This window comes from Pseudophryne corroboree, chromosome 6, assembly GCF_028390025.1.
Source record: "Pseudophryne corroboree isolate aPseCor3 chromosome 6, aPseCor3.hap2, whole genome shotgun sequence".
Taxonomy (NCBI): domain Eukaryota; kingdom Metazoa; phylum Chordata; class Amphibia; order Anura; family Myobatrachidae; genus Pseudophryne; species Pseudophryne corroboree.
The window spans coordinates 835754680-835778880 of record NC_086449.1 but is presented as its reverse complement, the minus strand read 5'-3'; the positions used below and the strand labels follow the sequence as shown (position 1 = coordinate 835778880).

The window sequence follows — 24201 nt, the reverse complement described above, 5'->3', positions numbered from 1 at the left end:
TACTGTATGTGTGGATGTCTTACTGTAGCTGAGCCTCCCCCTATACAGTATGTGCGGATGTCTCACTGTAGCTGAGCCTCCCCCTGTACTGTATGTGTGGATGTCTTACTGTAGCTGAGCCTCCCCCTGTACAGTATGTGCGGATGTCTTACTGTAGCTGAGTCTCCCCCTTTACAGTATGTGTGGATGTCTTACTGCAGCTGAGCCTCCCCCTGTACTGTATGTGTGGATGTCTTACTGTAGCTGAGCCTCCCCCTGTACAGTATGTGCGGATGTCTTACTGTAGCTGAGTCTCCCCCTTTACAGTATGTGTGGATGTCTTACTGTAGCTGAGCCTCCCCCTGTACAGTATGTGCGGATGTCTTACTGCAGCTGAGCCTCCCCCTTTACAGTATGTGTGGATGTCTTACTGTAGCTGAGCCTCCCCCTTTACAGTATGTGTGGATGTCTTACTGTAGCTGAGCCTCCCCCTATACTGTATGTGTGGATGTCTTACTGTAGCTGAGCCTCCCCCTATACTGTATGTGTGGATGTCTTACTGCAGCTGAGCCTCCCCCTGTACTGTATGTGTGGATGTCTTACTGTAGCTGAGCCTCCCCCTGTACAGTATGTGCGGATGTCTTACTGTAGCTGAGTCTCCCCCTTTACAGTATGTGTGGATGTCTTACTGTAGCTGAGCCTCCCCCTGTACAGTATGTGCGGATGTCTTACTGCAGCTGAGCCTCCCCCTTTACAGTATGTGTGGATGTCTTACTGTAGCTGAGCCTCCCCCTTTACAGTATGTGTGGATGTCTTACTGTAGCTGAGCCTCCCCCTTTACAGTATGTGCGGATGTCTTACTGCAGCTGAGCCTCCCCCTTTACAGTATGTGTGGATGTCTTACTGTAGCTGAGCCTCCCCCTATACTGTATGTGCGGATGTCTTACTGCAGCTGAGCCTTCCCCTGTACTGTATGTGCGGATGTCTTACTGTAGCTGAGCCTCCCCCTTTACAGTATGTGCGGATGTCTTACTGCAGCTGAGCCTCCCCCTTTACAGTATGTGTGGATGTCTTACTGTAGCTGAGCCTCCCCCTATACTGTATGTGCGGATGTCTTACTGCAGCTGAGCCTCCCCCTATACTGTATGTGCGGATGTCTTACTGTAGCTGAGCCTCCCCCTGTACTGTATGTGTGGATGTCTTACTGCAGCTGAGCCTCCCCCTGTACAGTATGTGCGGATGTCTTACTGTAGCTGAGTCTCCCCCTTTACAGTATGTGTGGATGTCTTACTGTAGCTGAGCCTCCCCCTATACTGTATGTGCGGATGTCTTACTGTAGCTGAGCCTCCCCCTGTACTGTATGTGTGGATGTCTTACTGCAGCTGAGCCTCCCCCTGTACAGTATGTGCGGATGTCTTACTGTAGCTGAGTCTCCCCCTTTACTGTATGTGTGGATGTCTTACTGTAGCTGAGCCTCCCCCTGTACAGTATGTGCGGATGTCTTACTGTAGCTGAGTCTCCCCCTTTACAGTATGTGTGGATGTCTTACTGTAGCTGAGCCTCCCCCTGTACAGTATGTGCGGATGTCTTACTGCAGCTGAGCCTCCCCCTTTACAGTATGTGTGGATGTCTTACTGTAGCTGAGCCTCCCCCTTTACAGTATGTGTGGATGTCTTACTGTAGCTGAGCCTCCCCCTTTACAGTATGTGCGGATGTCTTACTGCAGCTGAGCCTCCCCCTTTACAGTATGTGTGGATGTCTTACTGTAGCTGAGCCTCCCCCTATACTGTATGTGCGGATGTCTTACTGCAGCTGAGCCTTCCCCTGTACTGTATGTGCGGATGTCTTACTGTAGCTGAGCCTCCCCCTTTACAGTATGTGCGGATGTCTTACTGCAGCTGAGCCTCCCCCTTTACAGTATGTGTGGATGTCTTACTGTAGCTGAGCCTCCCCCTATACTGTATGTGCGGATGTCTTACTGTAGCTGAGCCTCCCCCTATACTGTATGTGTGGATGTCTTACTGTAGCTGAGCCTCCCCCTATACAGTATGTGCGGATGTCTCACTGTAGCTGAGCCTCCCCCTGTACTGTATGTGTGGATGTCTTACTGTAGCTGAGCCTCCCCCTGTACTGTATGTGTGGATGTCTTACTGCAGCTGAGCCTCCCCCTGTACTGTATGTGCGGATGTCTCACTGTAGCTGAGCCTCCCCCTGTACTGTATGTGTGGATGTCTTACTGCAGCTGAGCCTCCCCCTGTACTGTATGTGCGGATGTCTTACTGTAGCTGAGCCTCCCCCTGTACTGTATGTGTGGATGTCTTACTGCAGCTGAGTCTCCCCCTGTACAGTATGTGCGGATGTCTTACTGTAGCTGAGCCTCCCCCTGTACAGTATGTGCGGATGTCTTACTGTAGCTGAGCCTCCCCCTATACTGTATGTGCGGATGTCTTACTGTAGCTGAGCCTCCCCCTATACTGTATGTGCGGATGTCTTACTGTAGCTGAGCCTCCCCCTGTACAGTATGTGCGGATGTCTTACTGTAGCTGAGCCTCCCCCTATACTGTATGTGCGGATGTCTTACTGTAGCTGAGCCTCCCCCTATACTGTATGTGCGGATGTCTTACTGTAGCTGAGCCTCCCCCTGTACAGTATGTGTGGATGTCTTACTGCAGCTGAGCCTCCCCCTGTACTGTATGTGTGGATGTCTTACTGCAGCTGAGCCTCCCCCTGTACTGTATGTGCGGATGTCTTACTGTAGCTGAGCCTCCCCCTGTACTGTATGTGTGGATGTCTTACTGCAGCTGAGTCTCCCCCTGTACAGTATGTGCGGATGTCTTACTGTAGCTGAGCCTCCCCCTGTACAGTATGTGCGGATGTCTTACTGTAGCTGAGCCTCCCCCTATACTGTATGTGCGGATGTCTTACTGTAGCTGAGCCTCCCCCTATACTGTATGTGCGGATGTCTTACTGTAGCTGAGCCTCCCCCTGTACAGTATGTGCGGATGTCTTACTGTAGCTGAGCCTCCCCCTATACTGTATGTGCGGATGTCTTACTGTAGCTGAGCCTCCCCCTATACTGTATGTGTGGATGTCTTACTGCAGCTGAGTCTCCCCCTGTACAGTATGTGCGGATGTCTTACTGTAGCTGAGCCTCCCCCTGTACAGTATGTGCGGATGTCTTACTGTAGCTGAGCCTCCCCCTATACTGTATGTGCGGATGTCTTACTGCAGCTGAGCCTCCCCCTGTACTGTATGTGTGGATGTCTTACTGTAGCTGAGCCTCCCCCTGTACAGTATGTGCGGAAGTCTTATTGTAGCTGAGCCTCCCCCTGTACAGTATGTGCGGATGTCTTACTGCAGCTGAGCCTCCCCCTGTACTGTATGTGTGGATGTCTTACTGTAGCTGAGCCTCCCCCTGTACAGTATGTGCGGAAGTCTTATTGTAGCTGAGCCTCCCCCTGTACAGTATGTGCGGATGTCTTACTGTAGCTGAGCCTCCCCCTATACTGTATGTGCGGATGTCTTACTGTAGCTGAGCCTCCCCCTATACTGTATGTGCGGATGTCTTACTGTAGCTGAGCCTCCCCCTGTACAGTATGTGCGGATGTCTTACTGTAGCTGAGCCTCCCCCTGTACAGTATGTGCGGATGTCTTACTGTAGCTGAGCCTCCCCCTGTACTGTATGTGCGGATGTCTTACTGTAGCTGAGCCTCCCCCTATACTGTATGTGCGGATGTCTTACTGTAGCTGAGTCTCCCCCTTTACAGTATGTGTGGATGTCTTACTGTAGCTGAGTCTCCCCCTTTACAGTATGTGTGGATGTCTTACTGTAGCTGAGCCTCCCCCTGTACTGTATGTGTGGATGTCTTACTGTAGCTGAGCCTCCCCCTATACTGTATGTGCGGATGTCTTACTGTAGCTGAGCCTCCCCCTATACTGTATGTGCGGATGTCTTACTGTAGCTGAGCCTCCCCCTGTACAGTATGTGCGGATGTCTTACTGTAGCTGAGCCTCCCCCTATACTGTATGTGCGGATGTCTTACTGTAGCTGAGCCTCCCCCTATACTGTATGTGCGGATGTCTTACTGTAGCTGAGTCTCCCCCTTTACAGTATGTGTGGATGTCTTACTGTAGCTGAGCCTCCCCCTGTACTGTATGTGTGGATGTCTTACTGTAGCTGAGCCTCCCCCTATACTGTATGTGCGGATGTCTTACTGTAGCTGAGCCTCCCCCTATACAGTATGTGCGGATGTCTTACTGTAGCTGAGTCTCCCCCTGTACAGTATGTGCGGATGTCTTACTGTAGCTGAGCCTCCCCCTGTACTGTATGTGTGGATGTCTTACTGTAGCTGAGCCTCCCCCTTTACAGTATGTGCGGATGTCTTACTGCAGCTGAGCCTCCCCCTGTACTGTATGTGTGGATGTCTTACTGTAGCTGAGCCTCCCCCTTTACAGTATGTGCGGATGTCTTACTGTAGCTGAGCCTCCCCCTATACAGTATGTGCGGATGTCTTACTGTAGCTGAGCCTCCCCCTATACTGTATGTGCGGATGTCTTACTGCAGCTGAGCCTCCCCCTGTACTGTATGTGCGGATGTCTTACTGCAGCTGAGCCTCCCCCTGTACTGTATGTGTGGATATCTTACTGTAGCTGAGCCTCCCCCTATACTGTATGTGTGGATGTCTTACTGCAGCTGAGCCTCCCCCTGTACAGTATGTGCGGATGTCTTACTGTAGCTGAGCCTCCCCCTATACAGTATGTGTGGATGTCTTACTGTAGCTGAGCCTCCCCCTATACTGTATGTGTGGATGTCTTACTGCAGCTGAGCCTCCCCCTATACAGTATGTGTGGATGTCTTACTGTAGCTGAGCCTCCCCCTGTACTGTATGTGCGGATGTCTTACTGTAGCTGAGCCTCCCCCTATACTGTATGTGTGGATGTCTTACTGTAGCTGAGCCTCCCCCTATACAGTATGTGCGGATGTCTCACTGTAGCTGAGCCTCCCCCTGTACTGTATGTGTGGATGTCTTACTGTAGCTGAGCCTCCCCCTGTACTGTATGTGTGGATGTCTTACTGCAGCTGAGCCTCCCCCTGTACTGTATGTGCGGATGTCTTACTGTAGCTGAGCCTCCCCCTGTACTGTATGTGTGGATGTCTTACTGCAGCTGAGTCTCCCCCTGTACAGTATGTGTGGATGTCTTACTGCAGCTGAGCCTCCCCCTGTACTGTATGTGTGGATGTCTTACTGCAGCTGAGCCTCCCCCTGTACTGTATGTGCGGATGTCTTACTGTAGCTGAGCCTCCCCCTGTACTGTATGTGTGGATGTCTTACTGCAGCTGAGTCTCCCCCTGTACAGTATGTGCGGATGTCTTACTGTAGCTGAGCCTCCCCCTGTACAGTATGTGCGGATGTCTTACTGTAGCTGAGCCTCCCCCTATACTGTATGTGCGGATGTCTTACTGTAGCTGAGCCTCCCCCTATACTGTATGTGCGGATGTCTTACTGTAGCTGAGCCTCCCCCTGTACAGTATGTGCGGATGTCTTACTGTAGCTGAGCCTCCCCCTATACTGTATGTGCGGATGTCTTACTGCAGCTGAGCCTCCCCCTGTACTGTATGTGTGGATGTCTTACTGTAGCTGAGCCTCCCCCTGTACAGTATGTGCGGAAGTCTTATTGTAGCTGAGCCTCCCCCTGTACAGTATGTGCGGATGTCTTACTGCAGCTGAGCCTCCCCCTGTACTGTATGTGTGGATGTCTTACTGTAGCTGAGCCTCCCCCTGTACAGTATGTGCGGAAGTCTTATTGTAGCTGAGCCTCCCCCTGTACAGTATGTGCGGATGTCTTACTGTAGCTGAGCCTCCCCCTATACTGTATGTGCTGATGTCTTACTGTAGCTGAGCCTCCCCCTATACTGTATGTGCGGATGTCTTACTGCAGCTGAGCCTCCCCCTGTACAGTATGTGCGGATGTCTTACTGTAGCTGAGCCTCCCCCTATACTGTATGTGCGGATGTCTTACTGTAGCTGAGCCTCCCCCTATACTGTATGTGCGGATGTCTTACTGTAGCTGAGTCTCCCCCTTTACAGTATGTGTGGATGTCTTACTGTAGCTGAGTCTCCCCCTTTACAGTATGTGTGGATGTCTTACTGTAGCTGAGCCTCCCCCTGTACTGTATGTGTGGATGTCTTACTGTAGCTGAGCCTCCCCCTATACTGTATGTGCGGATGTCTTACTGTAGCTGAGCCTCCCCCTGTACAGTATGTGCGGATGTCTTACTGTAGCTGAGTCTCCCCCTGTACAGTATGTGCGGATGTCTTACTGTAGCTGAGCCTCCCCCTGTACAGTATGTGCGGATGTCTTACTGTAGCTGAGCCTCCCCCTGTACAGTATGTGCGGATGTCTTACTGTAGCTGAGTCTCCCCCTTTACAGTATGTGTGGATGTCTTACTGTAGCTGAGCCTCCCCCTATACAGTATGTGTGGATGTCTTACTGTAGCTGAGCCTCCCCCTATACAGTATGTGCGGATGTCTCACTGTAGCTGAGCCTCCCCCTATACAGTATGTGCGGATGTCTCACTGTAGCTGAGCCTCCCCCTATACTGTATGTGCGGATGTCTCACTGCAGCTGAGCCTCCCCCTGTACAGTATGTGTGGATGTCTCACTGTAGCTGAGTCTCCCCCTGTACAGTATGTGTGGATGTCTTACTGTAGCTGAGTCTCCCCCTTTACAGTATGTGTGGATGTCTTACTGTAGCTGAGCCTCCCCCTGTACTGTATGTGTGGATGTCTTACTGTAGCTGAGCCTCCCCCTATACAGTATGTGCGGATGTCTTACTGTAGCTGAGCCTCCCCCTATACTGTATGTGCGGATATCTTACTGTAGCTGAGCCTCCCCCTATACTGTATGTGCGGATGTCTTACTGTAGCTGAGCCTCCCCCTATACTGTATGTGCGGATGTCTTACTGTAGCTGAGCCTCCCCCTATACAGTATGTGCGGATGTCTCACTGTAGCTGAGCCTCCCCCTATACAGTATGTGCAGATGTATTGCTCCTGTTCCCTACAAATATCCTGAGACCTGCGCCCGGTCCCTGCGTCACTGAGCGATGCAGATAGTAATTCCTGCGTGTTCTGTGCGTGTGTTACAGAGGGACGACGCTTCATCTCCGATGAGAGCCAGAGAAAGGATCTCTATGACCGACTACAGCTGGGTAATAATCCCTCTCACTCACCCTGTGTCTCTCACCCTGTGTCACACATATATACTCTCTCTCACCATGTGTCACACATATATACTCTCTCACCCTGTGTCACACATATATACTCTCTCTCTCACCCTGTGTCACACATATATACTCTCTCTCTCTCTCACCCTGTGTCACACATATACACTCTCTCTCTCACCCTGTGTCACACATATATACTCTCTCTCACCCTGTGTCACACATATATACTCTCTCACCCTGTGTCACACATATATACTCTCTCTCTCACCCTGTGTCACACATATATACTCTCTCACCCTGTGTCACACATATATACTCTCTCTCTCACCCTGTGTCACACATATATATACTCTCTCTCTCATCCTGTGTCACACATATATACTCTCTCACCCTGTGTGTCACACACATATATACTCTCTCTCTCACCCTGTGTCACACAAATATACTCTCTCTCACCCTGTGTCACACATATATACTCTCTCTCTCTCACCCTGTGTCACACATATATACTCTCTCTCTCACCCTCTGTCACACATATATACTCTCTCTCACCCTGTGTCACACATATATACTCTCTCTCTCACCCTGTGTCACACATATATACTCTCTCTCTCACCCTGTGTCACACAAATATACTCTCTTTCTCTCACCCTGTGTCACACATATATACTCTCTCTCTCTCACCCTGTGTCACACATATATACTCTCTCTCTCACCCTGTGTCACACATATATACTCTCTCTCACCATGTGTCACACATATATACTCTCTCTCACCCTGTGTCACACATATATACTCTCTCTCTCACCCTGTGTCACACATATATACTCTCTCACCCTGTGTCACACATATATACTCTCTCTCTCACCCTGTGTCACACATATATACTCTCTCACCCTGTGTCACACATATATACTCTCTCTCTCACCCTGTGTCACACATATATATACTCTATCTCTCACCCTGTGTCACACATATATACTCTCTCACCCTGTGTGTCACACACATATATACTCTCTCTCTCACCCTGTGTCACACAAATATACTCTCTCTCACCCTGTGTCACACATATATACTCTCTCTCTCACCCTGTGTCACACATATATACTCTCTCTCTCACCCTCTGTCACACATATATTCTCTCTCTCACCCTGTGTCACACATATATACTCTCTCTCTCACCCTGTGTCACACATATATACTCTCTCTCTCACCCTGTGTCACACAAATATACTCTCTCTCTCACCCTGTGTCACACATATATACTCTCTCTCTCACCCTGTGTCACACATATATACTCTCTCTCACCGTGTCACACATATATACTCTCTCTCACCCTGTGTCACACATATATACTCTCTCTCTCACCCTGTGTCACACATATATACTCTCTCACCCTGTGTCACACATATATACTCTCTCTCTCACCCTGTGTCACACATATATACTCTCTCACCCTGTGTCACACATATATACTCTCTCTCTCACCCTGTGTCACACATATATACTCTCTCTCTCTCTCTCACCCTGTGTCACACATATATACTCTCTCTCTCTCACCCTGTGTCACACAAATATACTCTCTCTCTCACCCTGTGTCACACATATACACTCTCTCTCTCACCCTGTGTCACACATATATACTCTCTCTCTCACCCTGTGTCACACATATACACTCTCTCACCCTGTGTCACACATATATACTCTCTCTCTCACCGTGTCACACATATATACTCTCTCTCACCCTGTGTCACACATATGTACTCTCACTCACCCTGTGTCACATATATATGCTCTCATTCTGTCCCTGTGTCACACATATATACTCTCACTCACCCTGTGTCACACATATATACTCTCACTCACCCTGTGTCACACATATATATACTCTATCTCTCACCCTGTGTCACACATATATACTCTCTCACCCTGTGTGTCACACACATATATACTCTCTCTCTCACCCTGTGTCACACAAATATACTCTCTCTCACCCTGTGTCACACATATATACTCTCTCTCTCTCTCTCACCCTGTGTCACACATATATACTCTCTCTCTCACCCTCTGTCACACATATATACTCTCTCTCACCCTGTGTCACACATATATACTCTCACTCACCCTGTGTCACACATATATATACTCTATCTCTCACCCTGTGTCACACATATATACTCTCTCACCCTGTGTGTCACACACATATATACTCTCTCTCTCACCCTGTGTCACACAAATATACTCTCTCTCACCCTGTGTCACACATATATACTCTCTCTCTCACCCTGTGTCACACATATATACTCTCTCTCTCACCCTCTGTCACACATATATACTCTCTCTCACCCTGTGTCACACATATATACTCTCTCTCTCACCCTGTGTCACACATATATACTCTCTCTCTCACCCTGTGTCACACAAATATACTCTCTCTCTCACCCTGTGTCACACATATATACTCTCTCTCTCACCCTGTGTCACACATATATACTCTCTCTCACCGTGTCACACATATATACTCTCTCTCACCCTGTGTCACACATATATACTCTCTCTCTCACCCTGTGTCACACATATATACTCTCTCACCCTGTGTCACACATATATACTCTCTCTCTCACCCTGTGTCACACATATATACTCTCTCACCCTGTGTCACACATATATACTCTCTCTCTCACCCTGTGTCACACATATATACTCTCTCACCCTGTGTCACACATATATACTCTCTCTCTCACCCTGTGTCACACATATATACTCTCTCTCTCTCTCTCACCCTGTGTCACACATATATACTCTCTCTCTCACCCTGTGTCACACAAATATACTCTCTCTCTCACCCTGTGTCACACATATATACTCTCTCTCTCACCCTGTGTCACACATATATACTCTCTCTCACCGTGTCACACATATATACTCTCTCTCACCCTGTGTCACACATATATACTCTCTCTCTCACCCTGTGTCACACATATATACTCTCTCTCTCACCCTGTGTCACACATATATACTCTCTCTCTCACCCTGTGTCACACATATATACTCTCTCTCTCACCCTGTGTCACACAAATATACTCTCTCTCTCACCCTGTGTCACACATATATACTCTCTCTCTCACCCTGTGTCACACATATATACTCTCTCTCACCGTGTCACACATATATACTCTCTCTCACCCTGTGTCACACATATATACTCTCTCTCTCACCCTGTGTCACACATATATACTCTCTCACCCTGTGTCACACATATATACTCTCTCTCTCACCCTGTGTCACACATATATACTCTCTCACCCTGTGTCACACATATATACTCTCTCTCTCACCCTGTGTCACACATATATACTCTCTCTCTCTCTCTCTCTCACCCTGTGTCACACATATATACTCTCTCTCTCACCCTGTGTCACACAAATATACTCTCTCTCTCACCCTGTGTCACACATATACACTCTCTCTCTCACCCTGTGTCACACATATATACTCTCTCTCTCACCCTGTGTCACACATATACACTCTCTCTCTCACCCTGTGTCACACATATATACTCTCTCTCACCGTGTCACACATATATACTCTCTCTCACCCTGTGTCACACATATGTACTCTCACTCACCCTGTGTCACATATATATACTCTCATTCTGTCCCTGTGTCACACATATATACTCTCACTCACCCTGTGTCACACATATATACTCTCACTCACCCTGTGTCACACATATATACTCTCTCTCTCACCCTGTGTCACACATATATACTCTCTCTCACCGTGTCACACATATATACTCTCTCTCACCGTGTCACACATATATACTCTCTCTCTCTCTATATATATATATATATATATGCTATATACAGCACTACGATAGATATTCTGTAGATAGATGTATGTGGAAGGTCTCCTGGTTTATATTTGTTTTGCTCTCATTGTAGCGGGGGGAGGGAAAACCCGGTATGTGGGGGGGAGGACCCAGTATGTGTGTGGGGGGTGACTCGGTATGTGTGGGGGGGTGACCTGGTATGTGTGGGTGGGGGGTTTCTTGGTATGTGGGGGGGGGGGGGGGGTGACCCGGTATGTGGTGGGGGCGGTGTGACCCAGTATGTGTGGGGGGGGGTGACCCGGTATGTGTGTATGGGGGGGTGACTCGGTCTGTGGGGGGGACCCGGTATGTGGTGGTGGCGGGGGGGGGGGGGGTGACCCGGTATGTGGTGGGGGTGTGTGACCCGGTATGTGGGGGGGGGTGACCCGCTATTTTGGGGGGGGGTGACCCGGTATGTGGGGGGGTGACCCGGTATGTGTGGGGGGTGACCCGGTATGTGGGTTGGGCTTGCCCTGTGATTGGCGGCACCACACATACTAGAGACATGAGTTGTAGTTGTGCGATTTCTTGCAGTTCTACAACTCATGCTGAATCGGGCCCTAAGTGCACACAGCAGCACATTGCACCGGGCCCCAACACAACCCGACTCTTCTCATAGTGTTTATGCTTGAAATGTAAAAGGGCAATGTCTGTACTAGTGAGGCACAGCTAGTGAGGCACAGCTAGTGAGGCACAGCTAGTGAGGCACAGCTAGCGAGACACAACTAGTGAGACACGGCTAGCGAGGCACAGCTAGCAAGACACAACTAGCGAGACACAACTAGCGAGACACAGCTAGTGAGGCACAGCTAGCGAGACACAACTTGTGAGTCACAGCTAGCGAGGCACAGCTAGCAAGACACAACTAGCGAGACACAACTAGTGAGGCACAGCTAGCGAGACCCAACTAGTGAGGCACAGCTAGCGAGGCACAACTAGCGAGACACAGCTAGCGAGGCACAGCTAGCGAGACACAACTAGTGAGGCACAGCTAGCGAGACACAACTAGTGAGGCACAGCTAGCGAGACCCAAATAGTGAGGCACAGCTAGCGAGGCACAACTAGCGAGACACAACTAGCGAGGCACTGCTAGAGAGGCACAGCTAGCGAGACACAATTAGCGAGACACAACTAGGGAGACACAGCTAGTAAGACACAATTAGTGTAAGCGTTGTCCTTTTGAATATCGGGCATAAACGCGCTCATGCGCACCGGGTTTTACAACGCGATGCTTCGTACATAGGGGGTCATTCCGAGTTGATCGCATGCTGCCGATTTTCGCAATGCGCACGCACATCGTACGGGTACAAACAGCATCGTTGCTTCTAGTGACGAATCCATTCGCACGGGTGATCGCAAGGAGATTGACAGGAAGAGGGCGTTTATGGGTGTCAACTGACCATTTTCTGGGAGTGATAGGGAAAACACAGGCGTATCCGGGCGTTTGCAGGGCGGGTGTCTGACGTCAGTTCTGGGACCAAAAAGACTGAAGTGATCGCATCGGCTGAGTAAGTCCAGAGCTACTCGGCTGCACAGGTGATCGCACACTTGCAAAGCGAAAGTACACTCCCCCGTGGGCGGTGACTATGCGTTTGCACGGCTGCAAAAAGTATCTAGCGTCTAGCGAGCGATCATCTCGGAATGAGGGCCGTAAACTCCTATGTCTGGTTGGCCCGCGTGACCCGGGTGATGATTACATTGCGGGTTATCAGTCTCAGGACAGAGCTGTTTGTACCCGGATAGGAGAATTGCCGGCACCGGCGTGAGTGACAATAATATAACAGCGACCGGCGTAGACTAATGCGCTTCTGCTCGGATGATGCTGATGATTAATAAATCTCGTTCTCTTCCAGAGACCCGTAGTCGGAACTCCAGTCCCATCACCATATCAGAAGCAGCCGCCATGTTCCTCGGCTCTCTGCAGAAAGCTCAGGAAGAAGGTACAGAGGTCTCCGTTACTGGGGCCTGTGACATGGGGGTGGGGGTAGCGGGGTCAGGGGTGATGTAGGGTGGTACGTTGGGGCATTTCTGTCGCCCAGCTGTGAGTCTTCCATCACTGGCTGTGGCTGCCGGTTAGTCGGGGCGTCAGGCAGGTGCAGAAGTCGCCCTCTCTGTGTGTGTGGTTGTGCTGGAGCTGGGGTAATGGCCTAGGACGGTCCCTATGTGTATACGGTGTATACGGATACATTGTGTCCCCTCAGTCAGGTGCTATAAGTGTTGTGATTGCTGCATTGTAACACAGGACTCAGGGGCCATACGGAGACACATGGATTATATTTTATTTCTCAGGTTCGCTATTAAACGGCCCACTACAAAGACCAGTACGCCTGCGCTCTTATCTGCAGGCGTGTGATGGGCCGGCGGCTCGGTGGGATTACAGTGATGGGCCGGCGGCTCGGTGGGATTACAGTGATGGGCCGGCGGCTCGGTGGGATTACAGTGATGGGCCGGCGGCTCGGTGGGATTACAGTGATGGGCCGGCGGCTCGGTGGGATTACAGTGATGGGCCGGCGGCTCGGTGGGATTACAGTGATGGGCCGGCGGCTCGGTGGGATTACAGTGATGGGCCGGCGGCTCGGTGGGCGTACAGCTGGGAGTAGCGGATCTCTCCGGTTATTCCCGAGTTTCTGTACATCAAAAAAAACATATTGTATGTCTGAATAGCCACCGACCAATCACAGCCCAGCACATCCCCAATGCATTCTGGTACAGCACAACTGAATGGCATCCGCGCCTCTGTGTATGCATCACACCCAGGGTAACACACGCACCTAGGGTAATACACACACCCAGGGTAACACATACACCTAGGGTAATACACACACCCAGGGTAACACATACACCTAGGGTAATACACACACCCAGGGTAACACATACACCTAGGGTAATACACACACCCAGGGTAACACATACACCCAGGGTAACACACACATCCAGTGCATCACACACACCCAGTATAACACATCACACCCAGTGTAACACATACACCCAGTGTAACACATACACCTACGGTAACACACCCAGGGTAACACACTCACCTAGGGTAATACACACACCCAGTATAACACATCACACCCAGTGTAACACATACACCCAGTGTAACACATACACCTAGGGTAACGCACACACGCAGTGTAACACACACACCTAGGGTAACACACCCAGTGTAACACACGCACCCAGTGTAACACACGCACCCAGTGTAACACACACACCCAGTGTAACACATACACCTATGGTAACACACCCAGGGTAACACACTCACCTAGGGTAATACACACACCCAGGGTAACACATCACACCCAGTGTAACACATACACCCAGTGTAACACATACACCTATGGTAACGCACACACCTAGGGTAACACACACACCTAGGGTAACACACGCACCCAGTGTAACACACGCACCCAGTGTAACACACGCACCCAGTGTAACACACACACCCAGTGTAACACATACACCTACGGTAACACACCCAGTGTAAAACACGCACCCAGTTTAACACATACACCTAGAGTAACACACACACCCTGTGTAACACACACACCCAGTGTAACACACACACACCCAGTGTAACACATACACCAAGGGTAACACATACACCAAGTATAACACATACCCATACACCCAGTGTAACACATCACACCCAATGTAACACATACACCTACGGTAACGCAGACACCCAGTGTAACACACACACCCAGTGTAACACACACACCCAGTGTAACACACACATCCAGTGTAACACACGCACCCAATGTAACACAGACACCTAGGGTAACACATACACCCAGTATAACACATAAACCCAGTGTAACACACACACCTAGGGTAACACATGCACCCAGTGTAACACACGCACCCAGTGTAACACACACACCCAGTGTAACACATACACCTACGGTAACACACCCAGTGTAAAACACGCACCCAGTTTAACACACACACCCAGTGTAACACATACACCCAGTGTAACACACGCACTCAGGGTAACACACACACCCTGTGTAACACACACACCCTGTGTAACACACACACCCAGTGTAACACACACACCCAGTGTAACACATACACCTAGAGTAACACACACACCCTGTGTAACACACACACCCTGTGTAACACACACACCCAGTGTAACACACACACCCAGTGTAACACATACACCTAGAGTAACACACACACCCTGTGTAACACACACACCCAGTCTAACACACACACACCCAGTGTAACACATACACCAAGTATAACACATACCCATACACCCAGTGTAACACGTCACACCCAATGTAACACATACACCTACGGTAACGCAGACACCCAGTGTAACACACACACCCATGGTAACATACCCAATGTAACACATACACCTAGGGTAACACATTAAACCCAGTGTAACACACGCACCTAGGGTAACACACACACCCAGTGTAACACACACACCCAGTGTAACACACACATCCAGTGTAACACACGCACCCAATGTAACACAGACACCCAGTGTAACACATACACCTACGGTAACACACCCAGGGTAACACACTCACCTAGGGTAATACACACACCCAGGGTAACACATCACACCCAGTGTAACACATACACCTATGGTAACGCACACACGCAGTGTAACACACACACCTAGGGTAACACACACAACCAGTGTAACACACGCACCCAGTGTAACACACACACCCAGTGTAACACATACACCTACGGTAACACACCCAGTGTAAAACACGCACCCAGTTTAACACACACATCCAGTGTACCATACACCACCAAGGTAACACACGCACCCAGTGTAACACATACACCCAGTGTAACACACGCACTCAGGGTAACACATACACCTAGAGTAACACATACACCCTGTATAACACACACACCCAGTGTAACACACACACCCAGTGTAACACATACACCCAGTGTAACACACGCACCCAGTGTAACACATACACCTACGGTAACACACACACCCAGTGTAACACACACACCCATGGTAACATACCCAATGTAACACATACACCTAGGGTAACACATTAAACCCAGTGTAACACACGCACCTAGGGTAACACACACACCCAGTGTAACACACACATCCAGTGTAACACACGCACCCAATGTAACACAGACACCTAGGGTAACACATACACCCAGTATAACACATACACCTAGGGTAACACACACACCTAGGGTAACACACGCACCCAGGGTAACACATGCACCCAGAGTAACACATACACCCAGGGTAACACACATACACACCCATGGTAAAAAACACACCCAGTGTAACACACACACACACACACACACACACACACACACCCAGTGTAACACATACACGTAGGGTAACACACACACGCACCTAGGGTAATACACACATCCAGTGTAATACACACACCTAGGGTAACACACACACCCAGTGTAACACATGAACCCAGTGTAACACATACACCCTGTGTAACACACACACCCAGGGTAACACACCCAGTGTAACACATACACCTACGGTAACGCATACACCCAGTGTAACACACACACCCAGGGTAACACACACACCCAGTGTAACACACACACCTAGGGTAACACATACACCCAGTGTAACACATGCACCGTCTAACACATACACCCAGTGTAACACACACACCTAGGGTAACACATACACCCAGTGTAACACATGCACCGTCTAACACATACACCCAGTGTAACACACACACCCAGGGTAACACATGCACCCAGTGTAACACATACACCCAGTGTAACACATACACCCAGTGTAACACATACACCTAGGGTAACACACACACACCCAGTGTAACACACACACCCAGGGTAACACACACACCAAGTGTAACACATACACCTAGGGTAACACATTACACCCAGTGTAACACATGCACCTAGGGTAACACACACACCCAGTGTAACACACACACCCAGAGTAACACATACACCTAGGGTAACACATACACCCAGTGTAACACACACACCAGGGGTAACACACACACACACACACACACACACACACACACACACACACACACACACAGTGTAACACACACACACCCAGTGTAACACACACCCAGTGTAACACACACACCAGGGATAACACACACCCAGTGTAACACACACACCAGGGGTAACACACACACCCAGTGTAACACATACACCTAGGGTAACACATACACGTAGGGTAACACACACACACGCAGTGTAACACACGCGCCTAGGGTAATACACACACCCAGTGTAACACATACACCTAGGGTAACACATACACGTAGGGTAACACACACACACACCCAGTGTAATACACACACCTAGGGTAACACATGAAACCAGTGTAACACATACACCCTGTGTAACACACACACCCAGGGTAACACACCCAGTGTTACACATACACCTAGGGTAACACACGCACCCAGTGTAAACCACACACCCAGTGTAACACACGCACCCAGTATAACACACACACCCAGTGTAACAAACACACACAGTGTTACACATACACCTAGGGTAACACACGCACCCAGTGTAACCCACGCACCCAGTGTAACACACACACACACACCCAGTGTAACAAACACACACAGTGTTACACATGCACCTAGTGTAACACACGCACCCAGTGTAACACATACACCTAGGGTAACACACACATCCAGTGTAACACATACACCTAGGGTAACACACACACCCAGTGTAACACACGCACCTAGGGTAATACAAACACCTAGGGTAACACAAGCACCCAGTGTAACACATACACCCAGTGTAACACACACATCCAGTGTAACACATACACCTAGGGTAACACATCACACCCAGTGTAACACATGTACCTAGTGTAATACACACACCCAGTGTAACACACACATCTACGTTATCACATACACCTAGTGTAACAGATCGCACCCAGGTTAACACACCCAGTGAAACACATACACCTAACCTAAAACACACATACAGTGTAACATATACACCTACGGTAACACATTACAGCCAGTGTAACACACGCACCCAGTGTAACACACACACCCAGTATTACAATCACCCAGTGTAACACACATAGCCAGTGTAACACACGAACCCTGTGTAACGCATACACCCAGTGTAACACACACACCTAGGGTAACACACCCAATGTAACACACATACCCAGTGTAACACACGCACCCAGTTTAACGTACACATCCAGTGTAACATACACCCCCAAGGTAACACACACACCCAGTGTAACCCATGTACCCAGTGTAACACATCACACCCAGTGTAACACATCACACCCAGTGTAACACATCACACCCAGTGTAACACATCACACCCAGGGTAACACATGCACCCAGTGTAACACACGCACCCAGGGTAACACATGCACCCAGGGTAACACACGCACCCAGGGTAACACACGCACCCAGGGTAACACATGCACCCAGGGTAACACATGCACCCAGTGTAAAACACGAACCCTGTGTAACACATGCACTGTGTAACACATACACCCTGTGTAACACACACACCCAGGGTAACACACCCAGTGTAACACATACACCTAGCGTAACACACACATCCAATGTAACACACGCACCCAGTGTAACAAAGACACCTAGGGTAACACATACACCCTGTGTAACACACACACCCAGTGTAACACACACACCCAGTATAACACACACTTAGGGTAACACATACATCCAGTGTAACACATCACTGCCAGTGTAACACAAACACCCAGTGTAACACAAACACCCAGTGTAACACACACACCCAGTGTAACACATACACCTAGAGTAACACATACACCCAGTGTAACACACACACTTAGGGTAACACAAACACCCTGTGTAACACATACACCCTGTATAACACACACACACCCAGTGTAACACACACACACACCCTGTGTAACACATACACCTAGGGTAACACACACACACCCAGTGTAACACATACATCTAGGATAACACATACACCTAGGGTAACACATGCACTAGGGTAACACATACACCTAGGGTAACACATACACCTAGGGTAACACATACACCTAGGGTAACACATACTCCCAGTGTAACACATACACCTAGGGTAACACACGCACCCAGGGTAACACACGCACCCAGGGTAACACATGCACCCAGTGTAACACATACACCCAGTGTAACACACGCACCCAGGGTAACACACGCACCCAGGGTAACACATGCACCCAGCGTAACACATACACCCAGTGTAACACACGCACCCAGGGTAACACACGCACCCAGGGTAACACACGCACCCAGGGTAACACACGCACCCAGGGTAACACATGCACACCCAGTGTAAAACACGTACCCTGTGTAACCTATGCACTGTGTAACACATACACCCTGTGTAACACACACACCCAGGGTAACACACCCAGTGTAACACATACACCTAGCGTAACACACATATCCAGTGTAACACATGCACCCAGGGCAACACATGCACCCAGAGCAACACATACACCCAGTGTAACACATACACCTAGGGTAACACATACACCTAGGGTAACACATACACCAAGGGTAACACATACTCCCAGTGTACCACACCCAGTGTAACACATACACCCAGTGTAACACATACACCCAGTGTAACACATACACCCAGGGTAACACACACACCAGGGGTAACACACACACCCAGTGTAACACATACACTTAGGGTAACACATACACCCAGTGTAACACACACACACACACACACACACACACACACACACACACACACACACACACACACACACACACACCAGGGGTAACACACACACCAGGGGTAACACACACACACCCAGTGTAACACATACACCTAGGATAACACATACACCTAGGGTAACACATACACCTAGGGTAACACATACACCCAGGGTAACACATACACCCAGGGTAACATATACACCTAAGGTAACACATACACCCAGTGTAACACATACACCCAGTGTAACACACACACACACCCATTGTAACACACACACCCATTTTAACACACACACCCAGTGTAACACATACACCCAGTGTAACACATACACCCAGTGTAACACATACACCCAGGGTAACACATACACCCAGTGTAACACACACACGCACCCATTGTAACACACACACCCATTTTCTCTATCGTCCCAGTGGATGCTGGGGTTCCTGAAAGGACCATGGGGAATAGCGGCTCCGCAGGAGACAGGGCACAAAAGTAAAGCTTTCCGATCAGGTGGTGTGCACTGGCTCCTCCCCCTATGACCCTCCTCCAAGCCAGTTAGATTTTTGTGCCCGGCCGAGAATGGTGCAATCTAGGTGGCTCTCCTAAAGAGCTGCTTAGAAAAGTTTAGCTTAGGTTTTTTATTTTACAGTGAGTCCTGCTGGCAACAGGATCACTGCAACGAGGGACTTAGGGGAGAAGAAGTGAACTCACCTGCGTGCAGGATGGATTGGCTTCTTGGCTACTGGACATCAGCTCCAGAGGGACGATCACAGGTACAGCCTGGATGGTCACCGGAGCCTTGCCGCCGGCCCCCTTGCAGATGCTGAAGTAAGAAGAGGTCCAGAATCGGCGGCAGAAGACTCCTCAGTCTTCTAAAGGTAGCGCACAGCACTGCAGCTGTGCGCCATTTTCCTCTCAGCACACTTCACACGGCAGTCACTGAGGGTGCAGGGCGCTGGGAGGGGGGCGCCCTGGGAGGCAAATGAATACCTATTTTGGCTAAAAATACCTCACATATAGCCTCCGGAGGCTATATGGAGATATTTAACCCCTGCCAGAATCCGTTAAGAGCGGGAGACGAGGCCGCCGAAAAAGGGGCGGGGCCTATCTCCTCAGCACACAGCGCCATTTTCCCTCACAGAAAGGCTGGAGGGAAGGCTCCCAGGCTCTCCCCTGCACTGCACTACAGAAACAGGGTTAAAACAGAGAGGGGGGGCACTAATTTGGCGTTAGAAATATATAAAAAAGATGCTATAAGGGAAAACACTTATATAAGGTTGTCCCTATATAATTATAGCGTTTTTGGTGTGTGCTGGTAAACTCTCCCTCTGTCTCTCCAAAGGGCTAGTGGGTCCTGTCCTCTATCAGAGCACTCCCTGTGTGTGTGCTGTGTGTCGGTACGTGTGTGTCGACATGTATGAGGACGATGTTGGTGAGGAGGCGGAGCAATTGCCTGTAATGGTGATGTCACTCTCTAGGGAGTCGACACCGGAATGGATGGCTTATTTAGGGAATTACGTGATAATGTCAACACGCTGCAAGGTCGGTTGACGACATGAGACGGCCGACAAACAATTAGTACCGGTCCAGACGTCTCAAAAACACCGTCAGGGGTTTTAAAACGCCCGTTTACTTTAGTCGGTCGACACAGACACAGACAGGGACACTGAATCCAGTGTCGACGGTGAATAAACAAACGTATTCCTTATTAGGGCCACACGTTAAAGGCAATGAAGGAGGTGTTTCATATTTCTGATACTACAAGTACCACAAAAGAGGGTATTATGTGGGATGTGAAAAAACTACCGTAGTTTTTCCTGAATCAGATAAATTAAATAAAGTGTGTGATGATGCGTGGGTTCCCCCCGATAGAAAATTATGGGCGGTATACCCTTTCCCGCCAGAGGTTAGGGCGCGTTGGGAAACACCCCTTAGGGTGGATAAGGCGCTCACACGCTTATCAAAACAAGTGGCGGTACCGTCTATAGATAGGGCCGTCCTCAAGGACCAGCTGACAGGAGGCTGGAAAATATCATAAAAAGTATATACACACATACTGGTGTTATACTGCGACCAGCGATCGCCTCAGCCTGGATGTGCAGAGCTGGGGTGGCTTGGTCGGATTCCCTGACTAAAAATATTGATACCCTTGACAGGGACAGTATTTTATTGACTATAGAGCATTTAAAGGATGCATTTCTATATATGCGAGATGCACAGAGGGATATTTGCACTCTGGCATCAAGAGTAAATGCGATGTCCATATCTGCCAGAAGATGTTATGGACACGACAGTGGTCAGGTGATGCAGATTCCAAACGGCACAAAGGTGTATTGCCGTATAAAGGAAGAGGAGTTATTTGGGGTCGGTCCATCGGACCTGGTGGCCACGGCAACTGCTGGAAAATCCGCCGTTTTTACCCTAAGTCACATCTCTGCAGAAAAAGACACCGTCTTTTCAGCCTCAGTCCTTTCGTCCCTATAAGATCATATCTGCCCAGGGATAGAGGAAAGGGAAGAAGACTGCAGCAGGCAGCCCATTCCCAGGAACAGAAGCGTTCCACCGCTTCTGACAAGTTCTCAGCATGGCGCTGAGACCGTACAGGACCCCTGGATCCTACAAGTAGTATCCCAGGGGTACAGATTGGAATGTCGAGACGTTTCCCCTTCGCAGGCTCCTGAAGTCTGCTTTACCAAGGTCTCCCTCCGACAAGGAGGCAGTATGGGAAAAAATTCACAAGCTGTATTCCCAGCAGGTGATAATTAAATTACCCCTCCTACTACAAGAAAAGGGGTATTATTCCACACTATATTGTGGTACTGAAGCCAGAAGGCTAGGTGAGACTTATTCTAAAAAATTTTTTGAACACTTACAAAGGTTCAAATCAAGATGGAGTCACTCAGAGCAGTGATAACGAACCAGGAAGAAGGGGACTATATAGTGTCCCGGGACATCAGGGATGCTTACCTCTATGTCCCAAATTTGCCCTTCTCACTAAGGGTACCTCAGGTTCGTGGTGCAGAACTGTCACTATCAGTTTCAGACGCTGCCGTTTGGATTGTCCACGGCACCCCGGGTCTTTACCAAGGTAATGGCCGAAATGATGATTCTTCTTCGAAGAAAAGGCGTCTTAATTATCCCTTACTTGGACGATCTCCTGATAAGGGCATAGTCCAGGGAACAGTTGGAGGTCGGAGTAGCACTATCTCGGATACTGCTACAACAGCACGGGTGGATTCTAAATATTCCAAAATCGCAGCTGATCCCGACGACACGTCTGCTGTGCCTAGGGATGATTCTGGACACAGTCCAGAAAAAGGTGTTTCTCCCGGAAGAGAAAGCCAGGGAGTTATCCGAGCTAGTCAGGAACCTCCTAAAAACAGTGCATCATTGCACAAGGGTCCTGGTAAAAATGGTGGCTTACTACGAAGCAATTCCATTCGGCAGATTTCACGCAAGAACTTTTCAGTGGGATCTGCTGGACAAATGGTCCGGATCGCATCTTCAGATGCATCAGCGGATAACCCTATATCCAAGGACAAGGGTGTCTCTCCTGTGGTGGTTATAGAGTGCTCATCTTCTAGAGGGCCGCAGATTCGGCATTCAGGATTGGATGCTGGTGACCACGGAGCCCAGCCCGAGAGGCTGGGGAGCAGTCACACAAGGAAAAAATTTCCAGGGAGTGTGATCAAGTCTGGAGACTTTTCTCCACATAAATATACTGGAGCTAAGGGTAAATTTATAATGCTCTAAGCTTAGCAAGACCTCTGCTTCAAGGTCAGCCGGTATTGATCCAGTGGGAAAAACATCACGGCAGTCGCCCACGTAAACAGACAGGGCGACACAAGAAGCAGGAGGGCAATGGCAAAAACTGCAAGGACTTTTCGCTGGGCGGAAAATCATGTGATAGCACTGTCAGCAGTGTTTCATCCCGGGAATGGAAACTGGGAAGCAGACTTCCTCAGCAGGCACGACCTCCACCCGGGAGAGTGGAAACTTCATCGGGAAGTTTTTTTTCCACATGATTGTAAACCGTTGGGAAATACCAAAGGTGGACATGATGGCGTCCCGTCTGAACAAAAAACGGGACAGGTATTGTGCCAGGTCAAGAGACCCTCAGGCAATAGCTGTGGACGTTCTGGTAACACCGTGGGTGTACCAGTCGGTGTATGTGTTCCCTCCTCTGCTTCTCATACCTAAGGTGCTGAGAATTATAAGACGTAGAGGAGTAAGAACTATACTCATGGCTCCGGATTGGCCAAGAAGGACTTGGTACCCGGAACTTCAAGAGATGCTTACAGAGGTTTTATGGCCTCTGCCGCTAAGAAGGGACTTGCTTCAGCAAGTACCATGTCTGTTCCAAGACTTACGGCAGCTGCGTTTGTCGGCATGACGG

General features: G+C 49.4%; 1 protein-coding gene across 1 annotated transcript in view; it reads left to right on the top strand.

Annotated features, from left to right (window-relative positions):
* SPX (spexin hormone) overlaps nucleotides 1-24201 on the top strand; it is a 57603-nt gene that overhangs the window by 29769 nt on the left and 3633 nt on the right. Inside the window, exons 4-5 of the mRNA XM_063930639.1 lie at nucleotides 7130-7192; nucleotides 12935-13021. Of these exons, the coding sequence (XP_063786709.1) occupies nucleotides 7130-7192; nucleotides 12935-13021 (150 nt within the window). The remainder of the gene's footprint in view (nucleotides 1-7129; nucleotides 7193-12934; nucleotides 13022-24201) is intronic.